The sequence below is a fragment of the Alosa alosa genome, chromosome 22, assembly GCF_017589495.1.
Source record: "Alosa alosa isolate M-15738 ecotype Scorff River chromosome 22, AALO_Geno_1.1, whole genome shotgun sequence".
Taxonomy (NCBI): Eukaryota; Metazoa; Chordata; class Actinopteri; order Clupeiformes; family Clupeidae; genus Alosa; species Alosa alosa.
This window is the reverse complement of record NC_063210.1, coordinates 1,832,851-1,849,069: the sequence shown is the minus strand read 5'-3', so window position 1 is coordinate 1,849,069 and position 16,219 is coordinate 1,832,851. Positions and strand designations below refer to the sequence as shown.

Genomic DNA, 16,219 nt, shown 5'->3' with positions numbered 1-16,219 from the left:
AGAACTCTTAAAAGCTATTCACAAAGCTGCTGAGACCAAATTTTAGCAAGAAAACATTACAACTTCTAAGGTAAAAGAAAGGCTTTTTTGTTATTGCTAACATTCAGTCTGCCAGTGCATTACCTTACTCTTCTTCCATTCGTCAACATCTTGCGATGTTGCGGTGCTAACTACTGTCAATGGAAGCAAAAGGAAGATAATTTGGTAACTGACTTAAGACTTTCTAGTTGCAACATGCAAGATGGCAGCAAATGGAAGGAGAGTATTGCAGATTACACTGACTGTACAAACAACTTGTTTTCTTTACATTTACAAAGGCAAAAACACTTCGGTTTGTCTGCAGGGCCCCTCTCAATAGTAGTATAAACTTGTAACGATAGTTTGACCAGTCAGTGGCCTTATTTACTTTGAGGTAGAGACACTGTCCCCAGGCCTCAGTTACGGTATATGGATATTTTGTTGCATTGCATGTGAATGCATTCTGGTCTAACTGAAAACAACACAGAAAATTTAGACATCCAGAAATAGACCCTCGGTTAAAAAATACTGAACTACTCCTTTAAAATTGGACTTGAGCTGAGACGAGCTCAAATTAAGAATCTCATATTGATGTTAAAATGAGCTCAAAGACAAGATCTCCTTTGTTTTTATTTCCTATGGCCACTCCTCTACCCTGGTGCTAGTGCTTCATGTTTGCCTCCACTATTGTAGAATGTGGGAAAAAATAATGTTCCGTATGCACACAGAGTTAGACAGGAAATATTTTAGGTAATTTTAGGCCAGCTTTTTGGTTGCACCCTGGAGCCCAGAATAGTGCCTCCTAAAAAGCTAATTTGGTGCACACATCAGATGTGAGTGTATTTGGCACACACATCAAATGTGAACAAATTGTTTGATGACAAAGACTGCAAAACCAGAGGTGCTTAGAGTGTCCATAATCGTCACTTGCATTTATACTGTTTAATGTCTTTTTCAACATACATTCTGTTACACACTGTTTGCGTGCTTTATTAGCACATATGCACAACCCCTCCCTCCATGCCACAGCCGAACTGTGACCACACTTATACCTTGTTAATATAGTTATTTATATATAGATATATAGACTTTATTCTTGCACTGTTGCACTGTTTGACTTACTCATTTGCACCATGACTCATTCACAAAGAGCACCTTACCTTACCTTATGCACAGAGGACCACAGGCTCAGTCCCTGCTTCAGTCATTGCAAGCGCACCTGATTGATTAATCACCCACTATGTGGATACTGTTTTTTAGAATTGATTTAGATTAAGTTTTTATTTAGTATAATTTGTATTTTAGTATATTTAGTATATTCTTTATCTTCTACAGTCCTTATTACTTAGTTGTGTTTTTTATATTAAATACTTTTAATTACTTTTTCTGCTGTTAGTGAATGTGTGTGTGTATGTTGTCTGTATGCTACTGTGACCTTGAATTTCCCCTAGGGATCAATAAAGTATCTATCTATCTATCTATCTATCTACAGTATCTATCTATCTATCTATCTATCTATTCTTTGTCTGCAAGACTGACTTCCAAGATGAATGACTTCTTTCTTCTTTTCTTTCTTGTAAAAATATCTCACTATTTATCGTTACATAACCAAAACAAAACAACACCTATAGCCAAAATTCCATTTTATCTTCACTACAGAAAGATTTTAATCATAAAGTTTAAAAAGAAAGCCACAACCACAAGATGCTACAGCATCACTTATGACACTGCATGTCACTCCAGAAACAGAGGCAACACACAATATAATTAATATATCCATATGTCCTCCATCCTCAATATGTTGAATACATCACCTTGACGTTATCATTGTTGCTGCAGTGTGAACACAGCATGCACATCACTGGTGCTCTCCAGTGTAGGACTGAAACCTGCCGTTAGAGTGATTTCTTTTATTTTCTGCGTAAAACCAGCCTCTTGCTCTTTGGACAGGTCCAGCAGGTACCTGAAATAGACACATACAATTAGACAGAAGGAGTCAACTAACATAAATCTGTCTTAATCTGGTTTAGAATATAGGAAATTCCTAGGTTGAACATAAAGAGACTCACTTGCCCAGCTCCACTATGAGAATGGCTTCAGATGCGCTTATTAATTTCAGAGATGGTTTTAAGGTATGGGCCATGCTGAGGGGGAGAGAAAGAGTTTACATGCGCTGAATTAGATCTGTTATAACAGACTTAAAGAACGTGCTAAATATTTTACACATCATAACATTGCACATACATTTGTGTCTGTGGACGTGTGTGACGTACGTCTGTATGTATCTTACCTAGCTGAACAATAGATGGTATTAAAGAACTGGGAATATCTTTGCTTCTCAGGGAGTTTTGATAGAGAGTCAAGAGGGAGGAAGAAAACCCTCACACCATTCACAGTCATGAGCTCTGTAAGACAGCAGTTAGACGGAGTTTGTTTTTAGTAGAAAACTGAAATACATTAGGACACTCTAACATTATAAATGTGATGTTGAAAAAAGAGCAGAATTCGCATAATGTTAACTAAACGGAAATAGAAATAGAGGGACTCTCTGTAAGGCCTCAAGTGTTTACAATTGGTGAAAATCAATCGGTTATCCTCCTATTGGCGGCTACAAAGCTATGCTATGTAGGCAGAATTTACATTGTGTTTGTGCTTCTTAACAGAATCAGAAGTGCTGTGCAACATGAAAAGGATCCTTACAAGACACCACGGCATGTTTAACTCAGTAATTGTGAAGAAACAGTATAAATCCAGTGTTTGGACTTTACAGGAAGCTACTGAGGGAAACAGAGGAATGTGACTGCCTGTACAAACACAGGATTTTAACTGTACTGAGGTACTACAGCTTGAGTGTCACCAGGAGCACCCGGCTGATCTAGCCTGACGTTGTCATACTCAAATTCTAGTCAGAATATGAGTCTAATACTGCTCCATTGGGACATAATTATGGGGCGTGTTTCAACCGGTACAGGGGGGGAATGCCTCTGCACTCAATTGCATAGACCTAACCAATCAGAGCAACAAAATAGCACACAAACCATCCTTCTTCTCCACAAATACCTTAACATTGTTTTCTGGTCTTTTGTAAAAGTTATTGTGCCGTCAATATATCCTACAACACCTGTTAGCGAAATCGAGATACTTAGCAGGGTAGGTTATTGGGAAAAACTGATTTTTCCCCTCCGTTTTAAAAAATAATTCTGTTGAACACCGATGTGCTACAAACATGTTATAAACAGCTGGGGAAGGCTGTCGCAAATCCCTCGAACAGGTGGTCAATCAGAGATTTCAAACGAACGAGGTAACAACATGTCACAATGCAAGTCCTGCCCCCATTCATTTCAATGGCCCATGGCTACTTCAGCCAAAAAAGTTTGGAACGTTGCGTTGTCATCGACTACAGGTAGGAACTTACAGTCGTGTGCGTTTCATACACAACGCAACAAGTAGGCTAATAATTGGCTATAGGTCATTGCTATGCATCTGCTAAAATGTATGGTCATAGTCAATACCTTGTTAATCCACACATAAGGCAAATAATATCCTGGTATAACAACATTTACTTTTTCCTTTTATTTACCACAAAGTCTGGTATAATACAGCCTAACCATGTAGGCATTAAGGGCCCGTCCCATTTCTCCCCCCTTAAGACTTCCACTTGGTTATGATTGCCCTCAACATTAAAGCCCCCTCAACAAGGGAAGTGGAGGTGAAGATCTTTCCCTATGAATTGGGACACCACTATATGCAAATTTGTAGCTTAAGCGTGCTCACCTACGTCCAGCTTGAAGGCCTTGGCGTGTCTACTGGTAGTAGCCTGTTACTATTTTCATTCAGGAACATGCCCATTCCAGCGGTCATTGTTGTGTGGGCTGTGCTGGTTTATCTACGTCTGGTTAATCAACAAAGATATTCGTGTTCATGTGAACGCCAGAACACACACCTTAAATATTGACAAAACTAACCAGATCAGATATATAACGTTATTTGATGGGACTCTCTCAAAGCATCATGAACATAGATAGCTTCGTGAGATATTTCTAACGTTAGTGTTCAAAACTCAACAGTCCATCAGATGTGCATCAAACTAACATATTCCAACATATTTCGAAATTTGAATATGCTTATTTGCGAAAATATATGAAAAAATTATGAAAAAAGGCCGGCTCGCACGGTATCCTGGGTAATTTCATCTCCCACTTCGTTTTAAGCCTGCATCGGTCCTGGCTATATTTTAAGGGGTTGATTTTAAGGGAAAAATAGCACTTCCCCTTGCTCCCTAAAGTAATGGGACACCCTAGCCCTACACGTGCGCGCACAAAAATGAGGGTTAGGGCAAAAATCTAGGGGTAGGGGAGGTATTGGGACGGGCCCTAAGTCAAGTATCAGTAGCTTAATCCATGTAGTTAGTTGTTTTATTTGTCGTCTTCTAGAAATGCAAACCAACATGGACGCACAAGGACGCTTGTGCCCAACACTAAACTCGTGCATGAGCCGTCATCTACCAATTAGCATGTAAAGACTGGTGCCGGAAGTTGCAACCATGTAACGCCATGTTTTCAAAAATGTTGGCGGCCAAATGCCATGCTAAGTGGCTGAGGCTAACCCTTCAAATCCTGACCCCCTGGTTCGAGCATAGTTGCTCCACAACGGAGCAATGCCAGACCGAACTTCCCGACCTCAAATGTTGTGGGCGGGGCTAAGTTTGGCTGGCACCCAGGCTACGGCTGATCCAATCTAGCACCATCCCTTATTTTGGTAGCTGAATTTCTGTTCAGCACTAGTTGAGTGAGCCAAATGTGAATTACGAAGATGTGACAAAATGAAGCCAAGTGTAAACATACCAAATTTCAAAATCAAAGCTTAAGCTATTTTTGAGATATAGAATCCATATGTTGTAGTGCCCCTGTGGATGGAATTTCATGAAATTTGACATGCATCCAAGAAATGTCATAGTGATCCTATATGTCCAATTCTGTGAGAGGGCCCAAGTGACTACACAGTTTTAAATCTGGCCTGCAGTCATTTCCCGATATACCTACATATATCCCACACAATCTCTCTCTATCTCTCACCCACTTCCTGTCGATCTTCACTGTCCTATCTAATTTTAGGATAAGAGCCCAAAAACATACTAAAAAAATCGGACATCATAACATAACACAACTAAGGTGACAACTAGATGTACCGCATAGCGGTACAAAATATGACAATAGGCTATGCTGGCGACACAAATAAAATCTCCTTTGGAAACCAATGGCTTACGCCTTACACTGTAGGCTTACAGTATCAAGCGGACTTAAGCTGCCATATCGTGGCGAAAAGTTGTAATAAAATTCACGCAGCTCCATAAATCACGGAAAGCGCGAATGAAGTAGCCACTTCAAAATGGGACCCACTACACAGTAGCTTAAGGTGTGTTGCTAAAGCAGCCATAATGAAAGCCATAATGAAGGTGTCATTGTTTGGATACTTCACACACACATGCTTTTTAATCTCACAGACTACAACTACCAAGCTGGAATCAAAGCACATCGATTCCTCTCTCACACCCTGCACGCACTTAAAACAAATAAACAGGCGTCTCAGTCTCACGCATGTATATGTAACCTGCGTTGTGTTGAACCTGCGCGATTCAGCCCTGCACGCGCCCGGACTCGAACCCGCGAACAGCAGCACCTCGGATTGAGCCAATAGTCCAGGCTACTGGCTCGCATGCCAGCAGCACTCTTGAGGTGTCGGGGAGTGAGGTTTACCAACGTTCCACAAGCACAGCTAAGCTAGCTGGCATCCATTACATATAGGCAAAACTGTATCAGACCGGTGTAACATTGGTAAATCTTCCATTGCACAGAATGATTTTTGTAGCACGTGCAACAAATAATATTACCATTATGTGTACAGCCCTGCCTTAGATACATCTCTCAAAGTGCGCTCTAAAATATTTGGTTTAGATGTAGATCATCACGGGTGCGTTCATTTTGAAAATAGTCTTAATGCAACACTTTACATAGCACTGACAGGGCCACCAAGGACTGTGACCAAATATACCTATAAATATACAACAAAAAAAAAACTATTTAGCAAGCAGAAATGTCCCAGCCCGGTGTTTCCATCATAGACAGGTTATCTTTCAGGTATTTTTTCCATTAGAAAACCATCGCGTTAGGGAACGTTGTGGCTAACTTACTTAGCTTGTTAGTAGGCCAGAATGAGATGACAGTCGAAAGATACAATTCCAGTGCTGCTATCAATTTCCTTGGTATAACCGCATTTATAGTTTTCTACAAATGCAATCAAATTGGCCTCCATCACTCAACCAACGCTAACGGTAACATTATGTACCTAGGTCCTTATTGATATTATAAGATTAACGTACCTGCAGTAAAAACCAAGCATGTCCGATAAACATTCTCAGATTTATTTCGGTTTCAAGAAGAATTGGGAATTACATTTTATGTGAAAATCATCCTATCCTTATTAGACGGTCTCTGCGGTAAACTACAGTCCTTGTAGGAAGCGTCCATTCCAAACAAAATTACGTCTCACTGCAACGATGCGCCATCTAGTGGACAAACGACTACATATCGCTAATACTGGAAATGCAGCCATGATGATGATGATGATGAATATTTGGCTTTCTTTTAATCCTACTGAATTTGTAATTATGTATCGGCCGTTCTAATACCGATAGTATGTGCGTGCCTGTGTGTGTGTGTGCACCGCCATCTACAGGCCAATGAGTGTATAGTCACTAAATGTACACATAACCTAATTTTTTTAGACCCCCCCATGGATGAAATTCTACGAAACCTGGCATACCCCCAGAGAATGCCAGGTCAATCATACACATAAAATTTGGTGCAGTTCGGGTATCGTTGACCAAAAATTCAGGAAGTAGATGACAGGAAAAAAAAAAAAAACTTTGACAATCATTATATGACCGCTTCGGCGGTCATAATAAGTAGGGGAACAACGGATGACAAAATGCATCTGAAGCAGCTTGTTTGTTTTAAGTCTACGTCTTGGTTAAAATAAGCTGTGTGTCTTGGGTCCACATCTTGGTTAAATAGGCTGCATATATTAAATCTATGACACACTAGCATACCTGTATCACAAAAATAATTGTGCTAAATTGTACAGCACAAATGAACTCTCACACTGTTCTTTAAGCTACAACGTTGTACTAAATTGTAGAACACTCATGCTATATCACATTACACCAACAATCAAAAACATGGAAACTAGATGGAGATTTGAGATAAAAGGGTTTAAAACTGCATGCTGCCACAAGTCTCTAAAACTTTTGATTGACAGGTGAGTGGTTAATCTGAACAAACTCTGATGCACATTCTTATTCAAACACTATCAGTATTCTTCAGTCTCCACCAGTGGAAAGTCACTCTTAATTAAATTACTTTACACAAGTGATACATTTATAAGCAGTAATATTTTAACCAAATATATTACCATAATGCATGGCTTTCTCCTTCGTCTCTGAATGAGGCTGGCATTCCTCTGAAATGCCACCGATTGGATGGTCATAATGTTTTTGAAGTTCTTCTTTTCTGTGACTAGCTGAAGAATTTGACTCTAACTGTATCTCAGATGTTTGGGACTGACTTTCCTCTCGGTTGTTGTTTTTACTGGCCTGCAGACAAGCTGTCGGAGGGCTCCCCCTGTTGGATAGGGCCTGGAACAGTGCCAGCACATTTGCAAAGGAGATGTCTTGTGCTGTCTAATAGAGACAGAAGAATACAAAAATCACTCTCCTGTTTACTAATTTTCGGAATAAATTTAATTTAATTTGCAATTTTTCTCTAACCTTAACATGCTGGTTGTTGTGCTTTTTGAGTAGCTTCTTGTCATCCGTCTCAATGCCAAAACAAAGGTATGGGCTGGTTACAATGTCACCCCAGTATCCTCTTACTGCAACCTTCCCACTCCTCTGAAACAAAAACATACATCAATGCAATATTCAAGCATGTAAGTAGAAGCTTGGAAGCTTTAAATTATATACATGCTAGGAAGCTTTAAATTATATACATACATACATTATATATACTGTATATATAATGATATGATTCACAAATCATGTCAACACTATATTTAATTGAGATTAGTGAGATTAGTTCAAAGACAACATCTCAATGTTGAAAGAGAGAAATTTCATTGGTTTTTGGGAAAAAAATAAACAAAAAAACATGTCTCAAATAAGTTGGGACAGGGGCATTTTTGTGTGTTGCTTCACTTCTTCATTTAACTCATTCATTTAACATTCTGTAAATGTTTAGGGACTGAGGAGACTAGTTACTAGTTTTGAGAATGAAATGTGGTCCCATTCCTGCCCGATACAGAATTTCAGCCGCTCAACAGTCTGGGAACTTCTTAATCATGTTTTTCATTCCATGATGCACCCAATTAGACAAGTCTGGATTGCAGACAGGCCATTTTAGCACCTGGACTCTTCCTCTATGGAGAAATACTGTTTAAATATATAAATATATATAAATATATTTATACATTGTGCCTTGCCAGATGTGCAAAATGTCCATGCCATAGGCACCAATGCACCTGGAACTGGTAGTACCTCTACTCGAGCCCTGAGGAGTCCATGATTTCCAAAAATAGTTGCAAATTATTTTGATTCGTCTAACCACAGGATCCTTTCCACTTTACCTCAGTCAATTTTAAATTAGCTCAGGTAGCATGGGTAGCATTTCTGTATCATGTCTAAACAAAATTTCTTCACTCTATGGTACACACTGGCATGTGTGAATGGAGCATTAAACTGTGTTCATAGACAATGGTTAGCAGAAGTTTTCCTGAGCCCATACAATTATTTTCTTTACAGAAAAAGGTCTGCTTTTAATGCAGTGCCATCTGAGGTCCAAAAGACCACAGGCTTCTAATATTTTGTTTTCAGCCCTGTCCCTTGTTTTATATGCTTCTCTGGATTCTGATATTATTTTAATGACACTATGTTCTGTAGATGCTGAAATCCTCAAATCCTTTACAATTTCATGATAAGAAACATTATTCTTATATTGTTTCATCATTTGCCCATACAGGTAACACAGAATGATGAATACCTCCACATCTTTACTTCTGAGAGACTCTCTGGGGTGCTTTTTTATCCCCATGCATGGTTCCAGTTCACCCAATAGGTTGTAAAATGTTCCTCCTTTTATTGTCTTTATCATTACACAACTTTTCCAGCCTTTTGTTGCCCCTGACCCAACTTTTTTGAGACGTGTTGCTGGCATCAAATTCAAAGTGTGCTTATATTTCCTTGCTATGTTGTTTTTGAACTATTCTCAATTAAAAATATAGGGTTGACATGATTTGTAAATCATTGCGTTCTTTTTTTTAATTCACATTTTACAAAGCATCCCAACTTTTTGGAATTCGGGCTTTATTTAATGCTAGCAGTTGTAGTTCTACTTACATGACCAAATATGCGGTTGGAGAGCAGACTTTGATTGGCTATTTGGTAATTTCCTTCTCTAAGCTCAAAAGCCAAACCTGTATCCCGCCACTTCACATACTGTTGCTTACTGATGACACCACACTATACGAATTAGAGAAAACAGCCACATAAGTCACAAAAGGCAATGAAAAGCTGATGTACATGCAAAACAGGACCAAACAGCCTTTACATTCTGAGGCATGTAAAAAGTCTGCAAAATACACTTTATGGCAAAAAGTATGTAGGCTGTTTGTCCCCCTTTCTATTCATTCATTCTTCAAGTAGGGCTGGGTGGTAAATCTGAAATGATAGTGTTTGAAAATGTCGTTTTTTCATATATGTCCTTAATAATATCATTATTATGACACGAGTGGGAATAGGGTCAGGAAAGGATATCGCCATGGCTGTAATTCTAATAATTCTAATAATTACAGCTGTGGCGATATCCTTTACCAACCCCACAACAACAAGTGTCATATTGCTTTTATACAACAGTTACATTACCAACTCATTTAGTTTAAAGACACCAGAGTATGTTCTTTTCTAAGTATTTATGTTGATTGTTTTTCAGACCGCCACAAAAAAACAGTTCCAGCTAGAGCTGACAGCTTTGAGTTGCCAGGCAATACATTTTCGTTTGATCAAAAGGCTCTGGGTTGCCGGACTATGTTGCATCTTTAAGCACATCATTCAGGTTTGGTGGATTGGTAATACTGTGTATTGTGTAAATTGTACAAACCCCTTTCTGATAAAGCTTCATGGTGAGATCCCAGTCATAACAGCCATGTTTAGAGTCATATCGGGAGCCCAAATACTGCCTCACACGACCATCCCAGGCCTTACTCATAAGTGGGCCATGTGATGGAGGTTTCAGCCATTGCTTGAAGATCCATGCCAACTCATCTCTTTCCTTATACTGGGACAAAGGGGCAGAAATCACCCTTAGATAGTATAGTACAGTAAGGGAGGTAACATACATTTGTTACAGGTTTGTGGGTAACAGAATAGTGGTGACCTTTAGACCTCATTCTGAGAACATTATCACATGGAGATTGTGTGTGAAAGCTGAAAAGCTTGTGTCTCACCTTAAGGAGCCCTGTGTCCAGGCAGGGATGAATTTGTGTACTAAGCATGTCAGATACTGATAACGAGAGCTGAGTGGCAGCATATCTTAGGATTTCTTCAGTCTGATTACGAATCTCTGAGTTCCCAAATACCTCTAGAAACACTTCCACCTTTTCTGCAATCACACAACCAAAACACACAATAACAGTAAGAGAATAAGAGTTTTTTATGCAGATTCTTAACACTGTGTAGAGCCAGCCAACGTGCACTCAATGTTTTAGGTAGCATCATGTGATGTAATAAAGAAACCACAAAAAACCTGTTGATCTGCCTTGTCCAATAAGTAAACATACTACAAAAACATAATTATGATCCTTTACTCTACTCAATTGTCTCTATTAAAAATATAAACAGAATATAAGACTCACCATGCATCCCCAAGCCGTTGGTTGAGGTTAACGAAAGGAAGAGAAGAAGCAACTGTCGTGCCACAACTTCCGTACTGTTCTCAATTACCCACACCTTAAAAAATATAAACCATAAATGTCTGTAAAAGCAAACAATTAAGGATAATTGAATAAGTTATATGGTGCTAGTCTGTATTACATCTTACGATCACTTACCGATAGTGTGTCTGTGTCTTTCATACCAGCAATAGTCTTAAGGATGTGCCGAGGGTCACTGCAGCCCACAAGTAAGATATTCACCTCTCCCTGTTGTCTCTCTGGACCTTTATGTTTTCAACAGAGATTGCTATTCAGTCGTAAGTGCAGTAAAATTAGAATGATTTTGGATATTCGGCAGACATTCGAGTTGATTTACTGTTACAACGTTGCTTGGTAATGGTGTGTCGCACACATCTAAGATTCTAGGCTTATAAATCACACAATTAAATCCCGTTTACAGAGGTCTCCAGCCCACATTTGGTGAAAAGAAGACTTCATTTGGTATTTTGAAGCCACAATATTTCACTTGTAATAGCATGCTAACGCAAAACAGTAGAAGCACGCCGCAAACGTTATACACAACCTATTGCTCTGGACTACCTTTCACAGCAGTTGGTTTTTCAAAATAGTCCCCCTTCTGTATTCAATGATGCACACAATATTCCCATGCCAATATTTCAGGCTGTGGTGCACTTGTGGCCAAATAATGCACACCATTCGAACCCTCTTCTGCAGCTCTTCATATCACAGCCCATATTTTTTGGAAATAAGACTTAGTTTTTTGTGTTTGGGGGCCACTTGTAACATTTCACTTGTAATAACTTGCTAACGCAAAAGAGTAGAAGCACACCGCAAACATTATAAAGAATCTATTGGTATGGACTGACTTTCACAGCAGTTATTTTTTTTCAAAATAAAAGTCCTACATCTCTATACAACAATTGACGTAATTTTCCCATGCCAATATTTCAGGGTGTGGCGCAATTGTGGCCAAATAAATTACACCATATTAGTCCTCTTCTGGAGGTCTTCGTATCACAGCCCATATTTTTGGAAATAATTACTTCATTTGGTGTTTGGGGGCCACTTGTAACATTTCACTTGTAATAACACGCTAACGCAAAACAGTACAAGCTCGCCGCAAGCATTATAAACGATCTATTGCCGTAGACTACCTTTCACAGCAGTTGGTTTTTCAAAATAATAGTCCTACTGCTGTATTTAACAATGCACACAATATTCCCATGCCAATATTTCAGGCTGTGGTGCACTTGTGGCCAAATAATTCACACCATTCGATCCCTCTTCTGTAGCTTTTCGTATCACAGCCCATATTTTTTGAAATAAGACTTAATTTGCTGCTTGGGGGCCACTTGTAACATTTCACTTGTAATAACACGCTAGCGCAAAACAGTACAAGCTTGCCGCAAGCGTTATTAACAATCTATTGTCGTAGACTACCTTTCACAGCAGTTGGTTTTTCAAAATAATAGTCCTTCTTCTCTATTCAACAATGCATACAATATTCCCATGCCAATATTTCAGGCTGTGGTGCACTTGTGGCCAAATAATTCACACCATTTGAACCCTGTTCTGCAGCTCTTCTTTCTTGTTTTATAGAGATGTCGGACTTTTATTTTGAAAAACCAACTGCTGTGAAAGGTAGTCCATAGCAATAGATTCTTTATAACGTGTGCGGTGTGTTTCTACTGTTTTGCGTTAGCGTGTTATTACAAGTGAGATATTGCTGCTTCCAAACACTAAATTAAGTCTTCTTTTAACAAAATGTAGGCTGTGACATGAATAGCTCTGTAAACGGGATTGGCCCCTAGAATCTCATGCGCCACACACAACTAACAAGGCATGTTTGTAACAGTAAAATCAACTCAGCCGAATGTCTGCTGAATATCCAATCTGAATCTAATTTTACCGCAATTCAGTCGTTATGCTATGTAGGCCTATAGCTTAATGTAGGCTACGTTAGCTGTGATTCCCATCAAGAAATATTTAATCATGCTAGCCTCACCAACGTCTAGGAGATCTAAAGCTGGGCTAAAGCCCCACCACGTAGAACAACCTGCACCTTCCATGGTCCTTCCTGCAGACATCTTTCCAGAAAAAACACACAATGCTAGCGTTAACATCACGTCACCGTGTGAACTAATTATATCAGAGGTGGACAATGGACATCCCAGGTTCAGAAACCAAAACTTGCCAAATATGTGATTCAACCATCTACGTTAACAAGCCAGCTAATTAGCAGCCAGGTAGGTCAGCTTGTCCGCCTCTGATTATAGCAGTCTAACAAATAAAGTGCCGCTATTTAACGCTCTGAAATGGACGCAAGAAAACCAATTGGCAACAGGCTATCCATTACCTTTGCAAAAGACATTAAAAAAGAATGGCAAATGTTCCTCAGACAATCAGGGACCATCCAGAATCTCGCCAAGAAATCCTCATGACCCGCTTCGCTCGCTCTATCTTTGCTCCGGACTGTTTATGTTCACGTTACCTGGCAACCAAAGCGCGGAAAGTCATGTGGTCAGAGCAAAGCAGAGTCAGAGACGGTTGAGTCAAAATAGGGGTCAACGTTGAACAAATTGCAACAGAAAAAAGCTTAACTGAATTTGTATCCTCAATATGTCCTGAGTAAGGAAAAAAAAGGCCCAAGAATCCCAATGTTCCCAAAGTTTAGAAAAATACCTAGATAGATAGATAGATAGCCTAGATCAGGGGTCGGCAACCCGCGGCTCCGGAGCCGCATGCGGCTCTTTGATCCCTCTGATGCGGCTCAGCTTTTGCAAATAATTAATGAGTATTTAATTCAAATGTAGGTCTATCTGAGTAATTTAGCCTATATAACTTTCCACCTTACTTGACTCCGTAACCGTAGCCTGCACAATATTGTTACATTCGCGGTTTGTTGCCAAGTCAATATAAAACAAAATCACCGATTTCCCTCCATTTCAGTCAACGAGAACACTTTGTTATTGTTGATGTGTGCGCTTGCTGTAGGCTAGATAAGGAAAATGTCAAAAAGGAAACGTCAGCGACCACAGCTTGCGAGCGCGAACACAAGCGGGCTGAAATGGGAAAGTTTCCATCCGAAGACTGATTCTGAAAATGCGAAATGAACTGCCCGTTATATCGCACACTGGAACGAGTTAGTATTGCTGTGTTAACCCTGTTCGGTTCCACTTGCATGTGAGAAATCTCTCACATATGAAAAATATAAAGACAAACATGCGCTCACGTTTAAGGGCAGTTTTGCACAAAACTGTCACATCCATAACCCCAACACAATGCCATGGTATTTAGTTGCCGTTATGGATATGACAGTTTGGAGTTGCCCTTAAATGGACAGCCTCAATTCTTGCATGAAACTTCACCTCACTGAATATGAGCCAGCCAGACTCCAAGGCAATCACCAAATCTAATATCTGGTATGCCTAATGTTTAATTTCACCAATGACATGTCAACGAAAATTGAGTGTTGTGTTGTTAACTATGATGTTACTTTGCATACCAAAGGACACTGGAAAAATAGGGGGTGGTGTTTAGCCTACAGTACATGGGAAGCCTAAGGCCTATACTTCTGTCATTCCACTTTACATTTCAACTTGCACATTAGGCCTACTTTTAAAACGAGTAGAAAAAGTATTTAAAAATCCTCTGTTGAATGAAAGTAACTGTACGTTAAATATCCAAACTTTTTTTGTAACCGTCTTTATGTGGCTCTTCTGAGATAAAAAAATAAAAAATTGGTAAAAGTGGCTCTCTAGGCAAAAAAGGTTGCCGACCCCTGGCCTAGATAGATAGATAGATAGCCTACTTTATTGATCCCCAAGGGGAAATTCAAGGTCTCAGTAGCATACAGACATCACACACAACCATAGATATATACTGACAGTATATCTATGACACACAACATGCAGAAAGGGTAAATATAAGTATATACATATAACAAAACTCCACTCTACAATAGAGACTGTAGAAGATAAGAAAAACTAACAAAACTAAATACTATATAAATTAAATAAAAAAATCCACAGTGTGCTTGAGGGTGATCAAGCATGAGACGCTTGCAGTGACAGGGCCGGGACTGGCCTGTAGTTCTGTGTACATGGTAAGGTGCTCAAGAGTCAAGAGAGTGAGTGTCATGGTGAAGGTGCAAAAAGTAGTCCAACAGTAGTGCAGATAGGGCAGAGAAAAATGATTAATTTAACATTACATAGGCTACTGCACATTACATGATCTGTACAAGACACTTTATTTTTAACTGTCAGGGCCTATAAAGGGGCGGACTTTGACCTATACACGCAATAGCCAGCTAGCCTGGCCTTGGCCTGCCTACGTACATCCGGTCGATTTCTTTCCCCTACAGTACTCCGTCTGGAATAGGTTGATTCGCGCTACTTGTCAGTCAAAATAGAGGGCTTTTCTTCGTTTACGTTCACCATCTAAAAAAGACGCGCAAGACCGCACTCTGCTGAGAGCTCAAGAATCAGTCAAATCGCGAACAGTCGGCAGCTCTGTTTAAAATGTTTCTGCGTAATTGTCAGCTGTCATGAAATGCGTTCATATTCCCCTCTTTATGTCATAAAGGTAGCATGTCTAAGGAAAGCCTTTGCCGTAGGATTGTCCAATGGTCAATCTGTTGCTTCAATTTGTGTTTTATTATGCACCGATGCTGGGTTCATGCAGTTTTGCGCAAGTTTAAAATGTTTAGTCAACTGCGTAATTTATCAGCTGTGATGAAATTCGTTCAATAAGTTCCACTTTTCATGTCATAAATTTAACATGCCTAAGGCTTTGCAGTTGTCCAATATGGCCAATCTATTGTCTCAAGTGTGTATCATGCGACGCGCTGAAGCTACGTTCATGCATTGTTTTGCTCCAGTTGAAAATGTGTCAGCATTTGTGATCAAATGCGTTCATTAAATTCCACTTTTATGTCATACATATAACATACCTATCAATAATGTTTGTATGGTGTATCTAATCTAGGCCCCTCTTATGTTCAATAAGAGGCTTTGTCCACCCGTTTTTTTATGTGCCCACCCATTTCAACATTTCTGGCTACACTAGCCTACTGTCTGCCCTCTTCGACTGAGCTGCCCCCCTTACAAAAAAAATACGTAATTTTGACGTTCTTAGAAAGCGAAAGTAGCCTCTCCTGTGCGTGAGCGCAGATAGGTGCGTCCGAAACATGATGTGAGTA

At 39.6% G+C, this 16,219-nt stretch overlaps 1 protein-coding gene across 1 annotated transcript; it reads right to left on the bottom strand.

Annotated features, from left to right (window-relative positions):
• Window positions 1-1,655: 1,655 nt before the first annotated feature.
• Window positions 1,656-13,508, bottom strand: LOC125287626 (dynein axonemal assembly factor 3-like). The gene is made up of 12 exons (XM_048233555.1): window positions 13,376-13,508; window positions 13,025-13,106; window positions 11,176-11,282; window positions 10,981-11,074; window positions 10,573-10,727; window positions 10,227-10,403; window positions 9,467-9,589; window positions 7,844-7,966; window positions 7,489-7,756; window positions 2,309-2,423; window positions 2,088-2,162; window positions 1,656-1,981 (listed from the first exon to the last, which is right to left on the bottom strand). The coding sequence occupies exons 1-12, from the start codon at window positions 13,430-13,432 to the stop codon at window positions 1,843-1,845; spliced, it is 1,515 nt and encodes a 504-aa protein (XP_048089512.1). The 5' UTR covers window positions 13,433-13,508; the 3' UTR covers window positions 1,656-1,842.
• Between the last annotated feature and the right edge of the window lie 2,711 nt (window positions 13,509-16,219).

What these genes read in the sequence shown, in the direction of transcription:
- LOC125287626 (XM_048233555.1), bottom strand. Translation starts at nt 13,432, where the DNA reads ATGGTCCCTGATTGTCTGAGGAACATTTGCCATTCTTTTTTAATGTCT. An exon ending in TTTTAATGTCTTTTGCAAAG is followed by an intron (nt 13,107 to 13,375) that starts GTAATGGATAGC and finishes TTTTCTGGAAAG; the next exon opens with ATGTCTGCAGGAAGGACCAT. An exon ending in ACAACAACCAGCATGTTAAG is followed by an intron (nt 7,757 to 7,843) that starts GTTAGAGAAAAA and finishes TGTCTCTATTAG; the next exon opens with ACAGCACAAGACATCTCCTT.